General features: G+C 36.6%; 5 protein-coding genes across 8 annotated transcripts in view; 2 read left to right on the top strand and 3 right to left on the bottom strand.

Moving 5' to 3' along the window:
* Positions 1–999: 999 nt before the first annotated feature.
* Positions 1,000–2,693, bottom strand: LOC106081893 (dihydroorotate dehydrogenase (quinone), mitochondrial). Its single transcript, XM_013244148.2, has 3 exons — positions 2,588–2,693; positions 2,296–2,505; positions 1,000–2,234 (listed from the first exon to the last, which is right to left on the bottom strand). The coding sequence occupies exons 1-3, from the start codon at positions 2,612–2,614 to the stop codon at positions 1,275–1,277; spliced, it is 1,197 nt and encodes a 398-aa protein (XP_013099602.2). The 5' UTR covers positions 2,615–2,693; the 3' UTR covers positions 1,000–1,274.
* Positions 2,694–3,826: 1,133 nt separating this feature from the next.
* Positions 3,827–5,822, top strand: LOC106081895 (S-adenosylmethionine mitochondrial carrier protein homolog). 2 transcript variants are annotated; one of them, XM_013244149.2, is made up of 4 exons: positions 3,827–4,116; positions 4,838–5,107; positions 5,169–5,587; positions 5,652–5,821. In XM_013244149.2, exons 1-4 carry the CDS (start codon positions 4,018–4,020, stop codon positions 5,770–5,772), a joined length of 909 nt encoding a protein of 302 aa, XP_013099603.1. In that variant the 5' UTR covers positions 3,827–4,017; the 3' UTR covers positions 5,773–5,821. The 2 variants fall into 2 exon arrangements, with proteins under 2 accessions (XP_013099603.1, XP_059219501.1); XM_059363518.1 differs by lacking the exon at positions 3,827–4,116 and adding an exon at positions 4,720–4,772 and having other exon boundaries at positions 5,652–5,822.
* A 24-nt stretch (positions 5,823–5,846) lies between these two features.
* LOC106081896 (uncharacterized) lies at positions 5,847–6,839 on the bottom strand. The gene is made up of 3 exons (XM_013244150.2): positions 6,586–6,839; positions 6,322–6,522; positions 5,847–6,081 (listed from the first exon to the last, which is right to left on the bottom strand). Exons 1-3 carry the CDS (start codon positions 6,757–6,759, stop codon positions 6,022–6,024), a joined length of 435 nt encoding a protein of 144 aa, XP_013099604.2. The 5' UTR covers positions 6,760–6,839; the 3' UTR covers positions 5,847–6,021.
* A 1,701-nt stretch (positions 6,840–8,540) lies between these two features.
* Positions 8,541–10,128, top strand: LOC106081874 (zinc finger protein 431). Its single transcript, XM_013244130.2, has 2 exons — positions 8,541–9,804; positions 9,875–10,128. The coding sequence occupies exons 1-2, from the start codon at positions 9,041–9,043 to the stop codon at positions 10,014–10,016; spliced, it is 906 nt and encodes a 301-aa protein (XP_013099584.2). The 5' UTR covers positions 8,541–9,040; the 3' UTR covers positions 10,017–10,128.
* Positions 10,129–11,344: 1,216 nt separating this feature from the next.
* LOC106081889 (relaxin receptor 1) overlaps positions 11,345–18,366 on the bottom strand; it is a 61,602-nt gene continuing 54,580 nt past the window's right edge. For 2 of the 3 annotated variants that reach the window (XM_013244142.2, XM_013244143.2), the window contains exons 9-13: positions 15,363–15,434; positions 14,857–15,300; positions 14,258–14,802; positions 11,638–11,829; positions 11,345–11,559 (exon numbers count right to left, since the gene is read on the bottom strand). In XM_013244142.2, the coding sequence (XP_013099596.2) occupies positions 11,516–11,559; positions 11,638–11,829; positions 14,258–14,802; positions 14,857–15,300; positions 15,363–15,434 (1,297 nt within the window). In that variant the 3' untranslated portion in view covers positions 11,345–11,515. The remainder of the gene's footprint in view (positions 11,560–11,637; positions 11,830–14,257; positions 14,803–14,856; positions 15,301–15,362; positions 15,435–18,366) is intronic. The other variant, XM_013244144.2, reaches the window with a different exon arrangement.

Raw genomic sequence — 18,366 nt, 5'->3', positions numbered from 1 at the left:
GGCCTTAATTCGTGACTCGTATGAACACAAAATCAAAATTTCACCGAAAATTCATGAACAATCGAATTTTTACATTGAAAACTTTATATTGGCTGTATCTCCTTAACCATGCATAGTAGAGAAATGGGCGTTATTTCCTGACCATCAAAAGTTCAAAATTTTATCGACAATCCACCAAGAATTGAAAATTTCATTGAAATCCACCAAAATTTTATTTTTGCCTTGAAAACTTTTAATTGGCATTATCTCCTGATTCGTTTATCCTAGAGGTAAATGGACTTTATCAAATATCCATAAATCAAATCCATCAAATATCCACAAATCAAATATCTATAAATAATGACTCCATCAAATAGTCCACAGTTTTGTCGGAAATCTAACGGAATGCACTGAAGAAGCTGTCTGAATGGACGAAGACAAGCAGGGTACCCGTCTTCGGAGACTATGTTCGATGGTGTCATTCTTAATCAGAAGCTAAACTGAAAGAGGGATAACGAGGAGGACGATAGGCAACAGTTGTGAGTTGATCCATTGGATTTTAGGCTGGTTGTCATCCATGGTTGTCCGGTCTGTCATCCAGATCCAGAGAATTCCAGATACCCTGGCATGGACGAGCGCAACAATAAAAGCAATTAATGACGTAATCCAAATACATAATGCCTTTGCACCTATAGGTTGGGTGTGCGGCAACAAAGATTGACCTTAGACCCTCGTTCTTCGAACTATTGGTGGGACGTGGCAGCAGGATACATTTGTCGTGACGAACAAGTGGGAAATCCTGCATTTCTGAGCAAGTGTTGCGTCATTCCGGCGGAGTTCGGAGTACGTGCAAAGTCAAGTGACGCCCAAGAAGTTGAGTACCCTTTATCAATTATTCTTTTGCAACCCATCCCCATTTCTGTGATGTGCGGCAAACATAGAACACAGCGAATTATATTTTTTTAATAAATAGTCAAGTGCTAAGTGTCTCTACATATAACAATACGAGAACAACAAGTCTGATTTTTCAACAATAATAAAGGTATACTTTATTTTTGTGCTGTCTCAAAAGAATTTTAAAAATTTGTAATAATTTAGGTGGCTAGTTTCTTATATGATAAAAAAACATACTTTTTAAAATATATTAAAAAAACTTCCAACCTTTTACGGGTTCATTTGCCATATTATTCCTCAATTCGAGAAAAGTTTATAATTTTTTTAAAACTTAATTAAAAAACAACCATGCAATACTTGTACATGCACCTTATTAATGTGAGATATTACATTTACAGTGACTATTTCTTTAGATGCACTTTATAATTGCTACCCACTGCTTCGCTTAAGGATTTGTAACCTTTGTCCTTTAAAATATTAGCAAGTTCCGATTTAATGCGTGTCACCACGGGTGGGCCATGATAAATAAACGATGTATATAATTGCAAGTAAGAAGCACCAGCTTCTAGTTTCTCAAAGGCGTCCTGGCCCGACGAAATACCACCCACACCAATAATGGGTATTTTACCACTTGTTTGATAATACATCTCAGCTATAAGTTGTGTGGATTTGGAACGTAAAGGCACACCGCTAAGTCCACCAGTTTCCACTGCCAGTTTGTCATCTTTAAGATTATCTCTTGACACTGTGGTATTTGATACGATTAAGCCATCAACACGACAGGATTTTTTATTGATAACCGATGCAATATCCTTAATATCTTGTTGTGTTAGATCTGGGGCAATTTTAAGCAAGACCGGTACCTTATTATTGGATGGTAAGTCATTGCGAGTTTGTATAACACTTTCAAGTAGTTCCTGTAAATCCTTTTTCCCCTGCAAGTCCCTTAAACCAGGAGTATTCGGGCTGCTAATATTTACAACTAAATAATCGGCTATGGGACCAAATATTTCTACTCCCTGTTTGTAATCAGATTTTGCCGATGCAGAAGTCTTGTTCTTGCCCAAATTTATGCCCAAAACTCCTTGAAAAGTGCCGGAATCCTTAAGCTTTTTTAAACGATTATAGACCGCAACATGACCATCACTATTGAAACCATAACGGTTAATAATGGCTTCGTCTTCAACCAAACGAAATACTCTTGGTGTTGGATTTCCCGGCTGTGGTTCTGGCGTTACCGAACCAATCTCAACGAAACCAAAGCCCAATTGGGTTAAACCTTCAACACCTTCGCCTTGTTTATCAAAACCTGCAGCTATGCCAAGTGGATTTTGAAGCACATGTCCAAAGAATTTAGATTTCTAGAATTGGAATGGGCAATGAAAGTGTACTCTCGTTACTTCTCAGTTTCAGAAAGTTTACCAAAATCTCCTCATCCTTGTACTTCGGTTGACCAAAGACCTTGTATTTGCAGCACCATATGGCCAATTTGTGACTAGTCTCGGGCGGTAATAAACGTGTGGCCGGCATCAACACATTTTTGTAATAATTCTCATGACCTTGGTGAATGCATACACCGGAAAAAACAAGAACGCCTCCACTGCAAACCAACGCCAACGATCTCAGTTTATTCTAAAATGGAGAGTAATATTAAATCTAAACAATTGGCAATTGAAAGAAGTTTCCATAGTTTTTCATGTGGTTGTTTATTTACCAAAGCTTTTTTGGAACTTGCGGCCATTTCTTTTCGGAATATCGGAAGGGCAACTGAGCCAATCTCTTACAAAATACAAATGCAGGTGCAAATTTTAAACAGCTGTTAAGAATTGCAGCGGTGCAAAGTTTGATTTAAAGGGTGGACCCTAAATATTGACGCTCAAATAAAAAAAATGCAGTAGCAGCAGTAATAGCCGTTATTTGTGAATGGTTATTAAAAGGAGCCAATAACTCAATCTATATTCATTATGTCATGCAATAACTCACCTTGTCATATCGAGTCATATGATAGGCACTCAGGCAAGAGCCGGTGCCGCTCAACCTCTCACTGAGACTCTCTGCTCGATACCGCTGATTGCGAGCGACTGCTGTTGAAGCTACTCCGTATGGAGCATTCCACACAGATCGGACCTCAATGTTCCAGCCTATGTGGTGCTCACAGCTATCCCGTGCCAGGACGTTTTTAGTGTACCAGTCCTGGGCGTAGTTAAGCTGCCACAAGCCCGGGAGGTCAAATACCATTGGTTATTTAAAAATTATGCCGAGAGATATAAATTCTGACCAAATACCACAAACAACTCGATGATTTCATTCAATAGGATATTCCCTCATTACTTATGGTAATGAGCCGTCAGCTGATTTTATAAAAGGAAAACAAATGATCGAGCCATTAAGGCTGGTACCAAGATATTTTCATTTACAGGTAGTGGTAGTTGCCCAACAACAAAACATTGAGTCCACTATCTGTCAAAATCAGCGATTAGTGCAACTCTGATTTTGTGTATGTTACTAGTTCGCGCCATTTTTCGTTGTTGTGTGTGTCATGGTTCTTAACTATAATAAACACAGACAACCAAAGCTCGTTGACAAATAGTGCACTTCGCGAGAAAAAATTGTGCCCAGCTGTTTACGGTACACTACTTGGTAATTATGTCATGGCTGGTATTATATCTTTTTTTTCATAGTTGGAAACACCTGTTGTTAGCGAATAGTTTTTGAAACACTACAAAAAATCTCAATGATAACATAATACTTTTATTTAAATTTGCGTCAAAATTTATGGGGGAATGTTCTACTGGATGAAATGAGATTTTTTTGCTTTAATATCTAAAAAATGTATCTAGAGGCGAACATAGTATTAGCCTTAAAAGTTGTTTTTTACTTTGACGTGTATTGTATATCGTACGTTTGAATTTAGAGCCAACTAATATTAGCTAACGTTTTCCAACACTAAACTCTAAACATCTGTGTGGTAACATAACAACAAGATAGGACTGACTGTTTTAATTAAATAAAATTTATTATTTTATCAATGGAAAGCAGGTTTAGGCTAACACTTGCATAGTGCTTCTGAAGTTTACTGTTCTATGCATATAATTTTAAATTGTTTTGCTCAAAAAGTCTTTAATAAAAACCGTTGAATAACAAATGGAGGCTGAACTTTTACCAGCAGGTGTAGCTATTAACCCTGAGATAGCACCAGTGACCCCAGAAAGTTCACAACATAATTTCATCAATGCTTTAGTAGTAAGTGCAGTTATTACTTCATAATACCATCATTCTAAACTCAACAGAATAAATTACATGTGACGTTTTCAATATCAAACCGGTCAATACCAGTTTGGTGTTAGACTTTTACCGTCTTGTTGACCCATTAATTGCTTAATTTACTTAAGCCAGACTTGTTGAAAATACAAGTTGAATATTAACAATGCAAATTTCATATAATGTCGATTTACCACTTTTATAAGGGACGAAGTCTGTAATTACGATCGAATGTCTAATGGTTTATCGGTTGTTCTTTCCTTAATAATAACTCAATGAATCTAAAACCCTTAGAGCAATGTCAATGAAAAATTGTTGTTTAGAATCTTTTGAGGAAAATATTTGTTAAATACCTATAAGGTTTTAAATACAATTTAGACATCAGCCCGTATAGCCATATTAACTTAGTTATTTTTCTCCTAAAGGAACTTAACAACTTTGAGCATTTTGCTCGAAGGCAAAATTAATTTTTGGAATGTTCCTAAAAAAAAAAACAACAGATCCTCGAATAAGACCATCCAAACGAAGTGGGACTAAGAAATTGCAGGATTTTGAGATTATTCAGCACCAATAAAAGGATTATAAACAAGCCCAAGGCGGATTGCCTTGAAACCATGAAACAAGCCTTGGGCCAAATTGTTCTTCTTATGATTTGTTTTCTTTCCTTTTAATTTCCATTAAAAAGTGTTTTCATCTATCTTAGGCAGGCGGTGTTGCTGGCATGGTAGTGGATATCGCCTTATTTCCCATAGACACAGTAAAAACTCGCCTGCAAAGTGAACGTGGTTTTTGGCGATCCGGTGGTTTTAAGGGCATCTACAAAGGCTTAGCCCCAGCAGCAGCGGGTAGTGCACCAACGGCTGCTCTCTTTTTTTGTGCCTATGAAAATTTTAAGCGTCTTTTTTGTAATTTGTCTGGATGTACAAAAAATTCCCCCTTTATACACATGGCCTCAGCTTCTAGTGCAGAAGTGGTAAGTTTCCTGAAATGCATTCCAAAATTAATGAAAAACATTTAGATAACTATTTTCATAGTTAGCTTGCCTTATACGAGTACCTGTAGAAATAGCCAAACAACGACGCCAAACTTTGGGTAATAAATCACAGCAAGGAGCTTTGCAAATCCTATGGACAGCTTACAAAACCGAAGGTTTGCGAAGAGGTCTCTATCGTGGTTTTGGCTCGACAATAATGCGTGAGATACCATTTAGCCTAATACAATTTCCTTTATGGGAATTCTTCAAATTGCAATGGCAACCGGTGACAGGTCTCGATTCCACACCATTTACTGTGGCATTGTGTGGCGCTGTAGCCGGTGGTATATCAGCTGGACTGACCACCCCATTAGATGTAGTGAAAACACGAATTATGCTGGCCGAACAAAATAGTGCAATACGTAAATTATCAATACCAAAAGTTTTGGGTTCCATATACAGGGAAAAGGGATTGGGAGGGTAAGGTTTAACATATAAAACAAATAACAGCAACAACAACTTAACTTTTGCATTATTATTCCAGTTTATTTGCCGGTTTTGTTCCCCGCGTAATGTGGATCACCTTGGGCGGTGCCTTTTTCTTTGGCTTTTACGATCTGACTACAAGAATGCTTGCTGACGAGAATTTAAAAACTTCACAATGAAAATTTTCAAAAAGCATCAATAAAAGTTTTTTGTTAAGTTTCAAAATTTTTGTTAATATTTTATTATATTAATTTAAATAAAATATTGTTGCATTTAGTTGATATTAGTTGGGAATGTACGTAATAAGTTATTATTATATTATAATATGTGCAGAAAAATACGTATTTGCTAATTTGACTAGGCTTTGTTTTGATATATTAAGAATAATAATACTGAAATGTAGTTAGCTCGCTTGTCGAAGATATGATTTAGGTGAATAATTCAGGAGATTTGTTGAGGTGAGAGGTACTCAAATAGTTCTCATAGCGCTAGAAAAAAAAAAGAGAAAAAGAATCGTTATAAAATTTGATGTATTAATAAGGTTAAAAAGATTAATATATCAAATATAAGGAAAAGATACATAAATCAATGAACTTTACAGAAACTAATCTAAAAGTCAAAGGTAAATTTTTAATTCTCGTCACATAATTTTAACTCTTACAGCGTTAATGTCTCAGTCCACAGATTACCAATTTCTTTACTGGCCTTACTAGGACTAATTAACTTACATTATTGATTTGCAATTTGCCCCTTAGCAAACTTTTTGTTGGATTATCTTCATTGTCCTCTTCATCATGGAAGGCCTCCGTGTCCTGTTCCATGGGCGAATCGTAGGCCTCATCATCGTACTTGAAACTTTGTTGTTTGCTTTGCATTTTCTTGCAATAGATATATGCGAGACGTCTACGGTTACGTGCCATAAGATAGACCTGAAATCACAATCATCATCATTTAAATATTCATTGTAAGTTATATAGAATATTGGATTTTACCATTAATGACAGCATTATAATTATCAAAAATACTCCAAATGGTATCAGAATATAAAAACTTCCCTCTTCCTTTAGCTCCATGTCACTGATAGACTTGTGTAAAATTGGCACTATTTTATTTGTTGTTGGTTCCTCTACTAAAGGGTTTTCAGTTGTTTCCTCTGTTAACCCCATTTTTCGTAGAGTTTTAAGAGTTTTAGTTTTTATATCTATATTTTTTTTGTTTACTACTGGTCACAGCTGCGTTTCTTAAAATCGATTATTCGATACTTTGTGTTAAACAAAGTTCGACTAATATCATGGCTGAATTATTAAGAGGTTGTCTTGTGCGAACAGCTGTTAACAGCCAGTCAGTACTGCAACTCTGTAAATTAATGGCTGGTACTATAAACCATGACATAATTACCAGGTATTGTACCGTAAACAGCTGAGTACAATTTTTTCTCGCGAAGTGCACTATCTGGATTTTGGTTGTGTGTGTGTATTTTAGTTAAGAACCATTGCACACACAATGGCGCGAATTAGTAACATACTCAAAATCAGAGTTGAACTAATCATGATAGATAGTGCACTCAATATTTTGTTGTTGGACAACTGCCACTACCTGTAAATGAATATATCTTGCTATAACCCGTTTGAACCCCGTTTACACTGCTCTTTAAATAAATGGAAAACAGATGATCGAGCAATTAAATCCGGATTTAAAAAGCAGCGTAAACGGGGTTTATGTTCGCTTTTCACCGTTGAAAACCCTCTTTTTCGTGATTACTTTTTTAAAACACTACACAAATAACAATCCTAGAATACCAATTTTATTAAATTTTTACTATAAGTAATGAAGGAATGCCCAACTGACTGCAATCAGCAAGTTTTTTTGTCAACACATTTAACTGAACGATGTTCGTTATAAAGGCTGGTACTACGTTTTTTTTTGGGAAAATTTTCCCTATATCGTTCTTTCGGTGGTTTGACGAGGTTACCACATTTGATTTTTTGATATAGGGCCTAAGGCACTATTTACGAACCCTGACCACTGTAGCAAAGAAACAGCTGTTACGCTAAGCTTGAAATACGTTACCGCTTCCAATAACTACGTGAAGATGTCAGGTGTTCAAAAGTAAACAAAGCAGAATTCATAGACGGAATTTGTTGTTTATTAGATTGAATCCGTGTTAAGAAAAAACAGAATCTATTAAATATAAACATTTTTAAACATATATCCTTTCTCATTTCTAATAAAATGGAGGAGGAAACGGTGATGGAGTTGCCAAGTGATTTGTCTGAGCTATGTCGAGTGTGTCTGCAAATTCCCCATAAAGATGATAATTTGGATGTTACAATCATCTATGATGAGGACGATAATCTAACCTACGCTGAATGCTTCACAATTTGCACCCACATAGATTTAGCTGAAGGTGATAATGTCCCCCATTGCCTTTGCAAATCCTGTGGTCTTGAACTTCAAGTGGCCTATGATTTTTATAAAAAAGTTGAAGAATCAAATCGTTCCCTAGAGCAGTATCAACAACAGATGGAAGAAAATGAGGCATACACTAGTGTAGAAATTAATGCAAAGCCAACAGACAATGATGGTATAAATCAAGATTATGATGAAGATGACAACTGCAACACAAATACGATACAGGAGGAGGTGTTTAGTAGCACGGGCGAAACAAAGCACCCATCAAAATTATCAAAAAGTGAAACCGAAATAATAGATTTGTTGGTGGGACATAAACATGAAGATGATATCGTTGATGATGACAATGCAACCAATGAGGGTGAGGTGTCCATAGTGCTGGAAGAACATTTTGAAACTGCAAATTATAATGAAGTTGAGATTATAGAAGATGCTGTAGGTACGTAAAAACTTGTTTTTATTTCAATTAACAATCAATGAAAAGTTTTTCCAATATTCATCTACTAGTCACAAGACTATTGGGCTGTGTGTTAATCTCGAGGTCAAATATTTGTGTAAATCAAGATTTCGCTTAAACGGCAATTCAAGCAAAAAAGGAAAGAATCTGCATCATAATGATTGTCTTCTATTTGCCTTGGTTTTGTTTTCGACATAAACAAGCAGGTTATAAGTTGGCTCCCATTGTATATGTTTTTAATATTTTTGTCTTTATTTTAAAAATCGTATGAAGATTTTTACCTTTTAGACTCAACTATTGTAAAAAATATTTGAGATATTTAAAGTTATGATTTAGCAAGGAACAGACATTTCAGTTTGTGGTTGGCTCTAACCTATATACAGTTATATCCTTGAAGACTCAATCAACATATGTATGTCTTTTAATATTCGTTGTTTTTGTTTTCTTTTTAAGTAAAAACAGGATCTACCCCAACAAAGTCATCATCTAAACATAAATCCTCAAAGGATTTACAAATTAATACCTCTAAAGAATACTTTCTGGAAGATATTGATCGCAACAAGTTCGCCAGAATACCTATGGAAACAGATGAGGAAGAAGAAGAGGAAGAGGAGAGGGAAGATGAACCCCAAAATATTGAAGAGTCGGCTGAATCTTGGGAAGAAAACGTTGTAGTGGTGGCAAATAAAGAACATTTACCTTTGGAGTCTTCAGAGTCCAAGAAAAGTAGACCTTTGAATAGTGAATTTCACTATGAGCTAATTGAAACTGATAACACCGATATGTATCAAGCCGAGTTGGATGCTATGAATGTTGATAAAAGAGATAGCAAAGAAATGTCTGTGCATTCTCGCAAACGTCATGTTGGCAGTTACTGTTGCGATGTTTGTAATAAGGAGTATCCCAACTACTCACGTATGATGGCTCATCGCCGATGCCATGAAGCAGACCGTCCCAAATATCCTTGTAAACATTGCAATCGTATTTATGCCACCAAACAAGCCATGGAATGTCACGTACAAACATTTCACAACAAGACTGGTTTCACATGCAGCGTATGTCAAAAAGTGTTTGCCATACGTCGCAGCCTAGAGGTACACATGCGTTTTCACAACGGAGACTTTCCTTTTGCCTGCAATTTATGCGACAAAAAATTCGCTCAAATTGGTCATTTGAACACACATAAAAATGTCAAACACAATCATGTAAGATTTGGCTGTGATTTTCCAAATTGTGGCAAATTTTTTACTTCCTCAACATCGCTAAGAAACCATGAGTTTACACATGGTATTATGCCATTTGAGTGTCAATATTGTCAACGTGGATATCCAGCGAAATCCAAGTGAGTAACAAAAGAAAACCAAACAAGTCTATAAAAGAAATTTATCTTGCATTTTATACATCTATTTCAGACTTAGGGTTCACATCAAGCGGAAGCATGGCATTGATCCTTCCAAAGAAGAGTTAGAAGATATGCGCAAATTTCATGTTATGCGTTCAAAAGTAAATTTAGTAAAGGTTGTACCCGCAGATGAGGAGGAGGATGAATCTTAGTGTTAAAAACTAGGATATAGTTTACTTATTTGCATGTTGTTTTGATAAAAAAAAGTGTATAAACTAGAATAAATTGATTTTTACTCATACTTCCAATTTCATGTGGAAGAAAGAATCAAACAAGAGTCATTTTATGATATCAAAAAAAATTGATGTCGGTTTACAGTGAGCCCTAACGAGGAACAATCACAATTTTTAAACCACGAACAAATGTGACATTTTCATAACCCGGCACAGGATAGCTGTAAACACCACACAGGCCGGAAATTTGAGGTCCGATATGTTTCGTGTTCATTGCTGTCACGAGAAGATTAGCTGCGAGTTACCGGGCGCGTCCACAGGTTGTGGAGTATGGAATGCTCTATATGAAATAGCTGCGACGGCAGTTGCGGACAACCAGCGGTATCAATCCGAGAGAGGCCTATGATGCACAAATGCTGAGTGCCTACGATGCTCTATATGACAAGGCGGGTTATTGGAACCTTTAAATAACCAATGACCACCCTGTTCCAGCGGCGATCGGTCCTTTGGACCGGAACGAGCTTGCTCACCTACAGCTTGACGGTGATCGCCACATCCACAACACAACAAAATTTTCTTTATTTTGGAAAAAAATATGTCAAAGTAATCTAAACATGGTATGTCTTATATTTTATTATTACTGATTATTATTTTTCTAATTTGTATTTTATGTAAATTTTTGCAGTTTGGCAACAGGTTTCAAAGTGTCATCGCATAGATCAGAAATATAATAAGTAAATAGAACAAAAAAGAAAAAATCTAAAAAGGAAAACCCGTGTGGCAACAACTCTTTCTTAAATACTGAGTGCCTGTTATAATTGATAATGCAATACGAGTTATTGGCTACCACCACTTTCAAAGATGTGGCTACAATACAATCATCAACTAAAGCAGGTATGCAGATATGGTTTTTTTTGACGTATGTGGCTTATCCTGATTGAAACTGCAAGCTCGGGCTTACAAGTAATTTGATCTTTTAATTTTTTACTTTAATGCAATATTTCATCCGCTTCGACAAACGATGATTGGCAATGCAAATTAACAAAAAAACAGAGGCGAAGGTCTTCATTGAAATAAAACTAGCATGGCCAGCTAGTAAAATGTCGTAACAAAGGCTGCAATATCTCATGTCCAAGGATCCGTTGATAAGGCAAGTTGTTTCGGTTTGATATTTTATATCGGTTTCTCACTTCCATGTGATTAACCAGTTGTTTTTGCTCCTTTTTGAAAAAAATCTCTTTTTTATATTTTCAACATTTATTAAAAATAGTGTTATACACATTTACATATAGTTCAGACTAGGCTTTTTGAGTTCCATTGTCATTTTAAAAACAAAATCGTTTAAAATGAGAATCAATTTGCTAAAGTTTTGTTTTTTTTTGGTAAAAACAAGTTTTGCAACGAAAATAAATGCATTTCGAGTTGTTGTGAGTGTAGATGTGATTGGCTGAGATTCGTCCATCCATATTCATTGAATTTCATTTACTAAATACCAGTGGTATAGCTTTTCCACTTGATTCTTCTGAAAATAAATAAAAAAAAAATTTTTGTTCTTTAAATTTCTGCTCAAACATAAAATTTTAGCGGAAACAGCACTTACCTGTCCCAGTGGCAATAGTTGTGGCCATGCCATTAGATGGCTCCTGATGATGGCGTCTACGTGATGTTATTTTCTTCCATCCACGCATTAATACTTGATTGCGATACTTTGGCGTGGTAAAAGTATACAATAGGGGATTTACTGCTGAATTTAAAGGCAAAATAAATACCACCAGCCAAGCATAAATATCGTCTATGAATGAAAAACGAAAAGAAACGGATTGTTGAGAATTTTGATCATAGTAAAATATATTTCTAGTCAGTGGGAAAAATTGAAGGAAATAAACTTCATCCCAATGATGTGATGTGGTGGAATCTTGGGCGCAAAAACCCTATGACTATTTTCAAAATGTGCACATTTTAACTCATAACTTTTAGGGGAACAACTATTCCTATTTGGGGATCGGTATATATGGTGGCTATATATATTTATGGACATATATAGATCGTGTTTAGTGTGAGCTTCTAGAGTTTCAAAAAGTTCAATAGGTTTATATTAACCTTATAACCAAAGGCTATATGACTAGGATCAGTAAAAATATCAAGTTGATTATTTCGATTGCTATTTGGATAGGCTCACAGGTTGACGGGAATAGAACCCTGGAACTATTTAACCATGGTGCCTCCCAGTTGGATAAGGAACTTCGCGCAAAGAGGTATAACTGGCCTGATAAGGCCAGGGACGGAAGACGGTGACTAAGCCTATTCTCAAATGTGTATTATGACTTCAGGCATAGTATAGCCTCAAATTTTAACAGCTAGGCTAGAGATTACATGCTATATGCTTTGCAACGGATTATGTACTACGGGTGTCTTTCCTTATGTACTGGGGGTGTCTTTCCTTTCTTGTATGTCGTTTTCCCAAAAATGTTGCTCCGGGCTATGGTTATCAACCTTTTCTTGGTATTTCTGTATACACGGATGATTCCACGGATGGATGGGGGCGCGAGTCCTCATTCAGTTCCTGATAATTATATAGCCTTCTCGTTGTCGTTGCCAAATTTTCATGTGGAGTTGGCGATCCTCGTCAAGCTCCTGTAGGTGAGCAAGATCGTTCACATCCAAAGGACCTATTGCCGCGGAAACGGAGTGGTGCAAATTTTGTAAAAATCGGATTAAATTTGTGGCTACAGCCTTAATAGGCCATATCGGACAAAGATATATATGGAGGCTAAATCTAAAACTGAACCGATTTTGACAAATGTATGCTTTGGTGAATTTCGATGAGGAAAAAGTGCAACATAAAGTCAATACAACAGGTTTAGAGAGCATGTTGTCTTGGCTTTGGAGTCTATTCTAAATATCCGGTCCATAGACATACATTTTATTTTGTATGAGTCAGCTACTGCTGCTATTACACTTAAAGCGACGACACTTTAGGTCGCGTGCGAGGAACTGCCCATAGCGGCAGTCTTGAATTGGTGGAACTCTGTATTAGTATCTGGAAGTTCATGCCAAATGGATGGATCAAAGATAGAGGACAGAGTGACGACAAAAACATGGCCTTAAAAAGGGCAGAGTTAGTGCTTAAAAACATCGGAACTCACATGTTTCCCATATATTTTATCAGGTACTTCACAAGGTATATAGAAAGACGGTAGAGGCATCCCATGTCAAATTTTAAGAAGTTGCAAGGTAGTCCTCTTGGAAGTTTCACTTTAGAAGGCATAGCGCTGTTGTCAGGCTTGATTTAAGGAGGCCTCACTAGTTTTCCCATTAGGCATAATATGGACCTGGAGGGAATTGAACGGAAGGGCAAATTGAAAGGACGGACGATTTGGTCGTGAAGGCCGGAGGACTGCCATCAGGTAACTTTAATCTTTTCGGGGCGACTCAGTCCCAATTAAGGGCTTGGGTGAAGAAAGCGCCTGCCGGTAGGACGACGAAAATTCCATGGCGAGATTGTGGGAAGACGAGTCTAATGCTGATAGGAATTAAGAAAGAATTCAGCATGGGTTTCGATTTCATAACGGGACACATAGGACTACGAGCGCACCTATGAAGAATAGGTGGAGCGAGTAATAACTTGTGTAGGACATGTGGTGAGACATTGAAGCATTTTCTATGTCAATGCCCGGCTTTCGCGGCTAACAGATTCCTGCCCTTAATTGGGGACACGATACCAGATTTGAACCAACATAGTGAAGTAGAATTGAAAACGATTAAGGATTTTTTACTTTTTAGTGTTAAGAGCGCACAACAAGCCGTACACTGGATAACTTCTACTTTTCAGTGGATTAGCCCGTCCTAGAAAATAGTCTAGTTACACTAATATGGCTCGTGCTGTGGGCTGTAGGTAGGCCCAGTGGTCAAATTATTAGCGGAATAGGACGTCACTTATCCTATGGGTGAGGAAGCCATAGGATAAACTGCCTTGCACCGTCTTCTTGTTTCTTCTTATCTCCTAATTTTTAGGTTGCTAGGCGCTTGCCTTGAACCCATCCTGTCAAATCTTGATACATAAAACTCCTTTTGCATTTGAAACTATGAAAATCAATTTTCCTTCCTGAATTGGCTTATAGAACAGACACTTTATAGATTAAGGACCAATAATATGTGCCTTTCTTAAATGTAATATATTTTTTGATTCTCATTATTGTTATACTCCCATCCATACTCACCTGAAATATTATAATTGAAGAATACCCATATTTTCACCACAATAATGGGTGCCCAGCACAGAGCATCCGTCAGGACAATAAAGAAAAAACGCACCGCAAATTCACAGTCGAGTAATGATAGCGGCGTTGCCTTGCGTGTCCTCCAAATTGACACCAATAAAGCCGTATACAAGAAAGCAATCATTATCAAAAGAAATAGATTCACTCCCAGAAACATAAACGCCGAATATTGCCAGCCCAGCGGATATGGTTCCTGTATGTGCAATGGGAAGCATGTACCCGAATAGGTGCCATAAAATTTTGTACTTGAATGCCATAAAATTACGGGAGCCACAGCAATACCCACACCCATTACCCAAATGGTTAGCAGAGCGAAAAATATATTTCTCACACTAATATGATGATGACCACGAAATGGATCAGCAATAAGCAAAAAACGTTCTAATGACATAAAGGCCAGTATCAGCATGGAGACTTCGGAAGAGCTAACAGCTAAAGCACCAACAGCAGCACAATGCCATGAGGTAATCCAATCAAGAGCAACCCTGGAAAAGATGCCATAAATTGTAAAATTATAACAACTACACCACTATACTCACCTATGGTAGACATTGCGATAACGATGATCCTGCATGCCAATAATCAGCAGATAAAAACCCATTAAAATATCGGCCAGTGCTAGATTTCGTATGACCATGGTCACAGCCTTATTTTCATCGCGATAGATGAAACGACCCCAAAGCACCATGATGTTGCCTGTTATGGTTATAACGGCCATTATCCATGCCGAATATCGTAGTACAGGTTTACTCAACAGATCCTTAAACGAGGATACACCATCTGTATTGGGCTTGCAGCGTCTCACATTCGGTGTCATAGAACAAAAATAGAAGCGATCATAGACTATGTACTTCAAATTGGGCATACTTTGAATAGCCTCAAATTCGATTGATTCGAATTTAATGCCATTCAAATTTAGATAGGAAACATTGAGGAACTGCAAAAATGAATGGTCAACTTTTAGAGGTGTATAGGCCAAAGATCTGTAAAGGATAACAGAGACTAAGTGAGGGGGATCTTTTTGTTGTTATTAAGTTTATCTTACAAGGCTTCCAAATAATAGTTTTGTACAAAAGTTTCGGCACTTAAATATAGCAGAGGATTACCGATTAAGCGTCTGAAAGAAAAAATAGCAAGTGCAAGGATATTGATTACTGGCAAAAATTAAAAAAAAAAATATTAAAGAAATATGGTAGTTGCCGAAATAAAGAAATATGGTGGCCGAGAAGTGTAGTAGTATCAAGTAGAGGAGCAGAACTATCCATAGTCGACGATATTAATTTTACAACCATCGATAGTCGACGATAGTACGATCGATAGTCGAAGATAACCCGTCCTCAATAATATTCATGTTTGTTTTGTTGTTGGTTTGTACTTAAAGCTTTTTTATACCCACCACCATAGGATAGAGGGTATATTCTTTTAGTCATTCCGCTTGCAACACATCGAAATATCCATTTCCAACCCTACAAAGTACATATTTTTCCGATCGTTGTAAAATTCGTAGACTATTAAGCGATGTCGCGTGTCTGTCCATCTGTACGTCTGTGGTTTTAAGTGGTAGTCTGCCATCAGACTCACTTAGACGTTTTTGTCCATTGTGATACCACAGGAACAGAAGGAGGAAGATGCCTTCAAGTTCCTACCGTAGAACCATCCAGATCGCTTTAAAAAGCCTAACAACTTGCGAATGTTCACATGCGCTAAATCAGACAGGTTCTCAAAGAAATGATACCCTAACACACAGAAGATGTTCTATAGTCTGTTCTTCTTCGATGTCCTCGCAGCTTCAGAGATATTTAGCTGAAATTTGCCACAGACCCGTATGTTTTCTACTAGCATCCCGGTGGTCCGCTTCGCTACCCCGTTTTGATACCCACTTTTTAGTGTAGGACTTCCAAAATCCTAGGTAGGGTCTCAGTTTAAAAGATTATGAAGTTTTGCAATAATTGCTTTAAAATTTTGGAAACTTATGCCTTACCACAAAGAAAGTAGCGAATAGTTCCAAAGTACCAAATAGCGCAATACATATTGTCAAGGTGTTAATAAATCGCAATTTTGAGCGCTTTAGCTCTATTTGTAAAGAAAGTACCATTTTGTATATTTTAGTACCTATTTTGCACTTTTTGGTATCAAAATGTACGAATTTTTAATGGATCATTTAGTCAGTCATTATATATTTCCTTCTTGTTCCTACATGCCAAATTTCAGACCTCAACTTCAACTGCAAAGAAAGTACCAAATGGTACCAGTTTTGGTACAAAAATGTATGAATTTTTAATAGATCATTTAGTCACCTTTCATATATTTCTTAGTTTTACCTACATGCTAAATTTCAAATCTCTAGCCTAATCTATGAAGAAAGTACCAAATGGTACTAATTTTGGTACCAAAATGTGCGAATGGTGTATGTATGAATTTTTAATAGATCATTTAGCCACCCATTATTTATTTCTTAGTTGTACCCACATGCTAAATATCGGACTTCAAGATCCATCTGAACAGAAAGTACAAAATGGTAAAAATTGCGATTCTAAAATGTACGAATTTTGAATAGATCATTTAGTCATCTATCATATATTTCTTAGTTGTACCTACATCCCAAATTTCGGACCTCTAGAAACTTCCAAATAGTACCAAATTTGGTACCAAAATGTTAGAATTGTGAAAAAATTATTTAGTTGGGCTTCATATATTTTACCTATATCCCAAATTTCAGTCCTCTAGCTCCATCTGCACAGAAAGTACCAAATGGTACCGATATTGGTACCAAAATGTACGAATTGTAAAAATATCATAATCACCCATCATATTTTTCTTAGTTGGACCTGCATGCCAAATTTCAGATCTCTAGCTCCATCTATAAAGAAAGTACTAAATGGTACCAATTTAGGTGTCAAAATGTAGGAATTTTGATCAGATTATTTAGTCACCCATTATATATTTCCTAGTTGTACCTATATGCCAAATTTCAGACCTTTAGTTCCATCTGCAATGCAAGTACTTAATGTATGTTTCCTCCCGTTTCCAGTACTACAATATTTTTTAATTTTTTATTTTCACCCTATCCCTTTGTACAAGATGTCTTTTAAATCAGTTTTTAAAATTCTACCTCTTTCCATCCGCCCTGTACAAAATTCACCCATTTCGTACCTCTTTGGGACCTTTTTTGGTACCTAAAGGTAATAATGTCCAAAAAGTCTTAAATTCATTCAATTATGGTTGTACCTAAGTTCCATAATTCAGGGCTCTAGCTAAATTGATAAAGAAAGTACCAAATAGCACCAATTGCGGTACTTAACGTACTATTTCTTCCACTTCCGGTACGATGTTGCAAATCGTATTTTTTCGAGACGCTCTTTAATTTGAGCCCAATAACATAATTCTAGCCTTTTCCGTTCGCGCTACGTAAATATGTACCATTTTGTACTTTTTAGTACCTAACCGTACGATTATCACCAAATCCCGCCTTATCCCGTGCCTTGAACCCAAGGCCAACATTCATGATTCTAGCTTTAGTCGTTTGGGCTGGGTGATGATCAGTCAGTCACGCACCTCTTTTATATATATAGATAAGCAGGTTAAATTTTTGAATGGGCTATATTGGACTATATTTGGATAAAGCTGCCATATAGACCAATCTGCCGATTTAGTGTCTTAAGTCCATAAAAGCCGCAATTGTTATCCAATTTTGTTGAAATTCGACACAGCAAGTTCTACCAAGGCCCCAAATGTCCAAACTAAATATGGTGGAGATCGACCCATAACAAGCAAATTTGTTGTCCGATTTCGCTGAAATTTGATACAACTAGTAAGCCCATAAACATATTTGTTATCCGATATCGCTTTAATTTCAAACAGTGAGTTGTACTAGGGCCCTTAATATCCGAACTGAATATGGTTGATTGATCTGTGCATTTAAGGTCTTAAGCCCATAAAAGTCGCATTTATATCCGAATTTCGCTGAAATTTGGATCAGTAAGTTATATTACGCCCGTAGATACCTGAATCAAGTATGGTCCAAATTGTACTGTATTTGGATATAGTTG

The sequence above is a fragment of the Stomoxys calcitrans genome, chromosome 2 (genome assembly GCF_963082655.1).
Source record: "Stomoxys calcitrans chromosome 2, idStoCalc2.1, whole genome shotgun sequence".
Lineage (NCBI taxonomy): Eukaryota > Metazoa > Arthropoda > Insecta > Diptera > Muscidae > Stomoxys > Stomoxys calcitrans.
Note: the sequence above shows the minus strand (reverse complement) of the source record. Positions and strands in the feature narration are given on the sequence as shown.

What these genes read in the sequence shown, in the direction of transcription:
- LOC106081893 (XM_013244148.2), bottom strand. Translation starts at nt 2,614, where the DNA reads ATGGCCGCAAGTTCCAAAAAAGCTTTG. An exon ending in CAAGTTCCAAAAAAGCTTTG is followed by an intron (nt 2,506 to 2,587) that starts GTAAATAAACAA and finishes TCTCCATTTTAG; the next exon opens with AATAAACTGAGATCGTTGGC. An exon ending in ACAAGGATGAGGAGATTTTG is followed by an intron (nt 2,235 to 2,295) that starts GTAAACTTTCTG and finishes TTCCAATTCTAG; the next exon opens with AAATCTAAATTCTTTGGACA.
- LOC106081895 (XM_013244149.2), top strand. Translation starts at nt 4,018, where the DNA reads ATGGAGGCTGAACTTTTACCAGCAGGTGTAGCTATTAACCCTGAGATA. An exon ending in CAGCTTCTAGTGCAGAAGTG is followed by an intron (nt 5,108 to 5,168) that starts GTAAGTTTCCTG and finishes CTATTTTCATAG; the next exon opens with TTAGCTTGCCTTATACGAGT. An exon ending in AGGGAAAAGGGATTGGGAGG is followed by an intron (nt 5,588 to 5,651) that starts GTAAGGTTTAAC and finishes TTATTATTCCAG; the next exon opens with TTTATTTGCCGGTTTTGTTC.
- LOC106081896 (XM_013244150.2), bottom strand. Translation starts at nt 6,759, where the DNA reads ATGGGGTTAACAGAGGAAACAACTGAAAACCCTTTAGTAGAGGAACCA. An exon ending in TTATAATGCTGTCATTAATG is followed by an intron (nt 6,523 to 6,585) that starts GTAAAATCCAAT and finishes TTGTGATTTCAG; the next exon opens with GTCTATCTTATGGCACGTAA. An exon ending in GCAAATTGCAAATCAATAAT is followed by an intron (nt 6,082 to 6,321) that starts GTAAGTTAATTA and finishes TTTTTTTTCTAG; the next exon opens with CGCTATGAGAACTATTTGAG.
- LOC106081874 (XM_013244130.2), top strand. Translation starts at nt 9,041, where the DNA reads ATGGAAACAGATGAGGAAGAAGAAGAGGAAGAGGAGAGGGAAGATGAA. An exon ending in GGATATCCAGCGAAATCCAA is followed by an intron (nt 9,805 to 9,874) that starts GTGAGTAACAAA and finishes CATCTATTTCAG; the next exon opens with ACTTAGGGTTCACATCAAGC.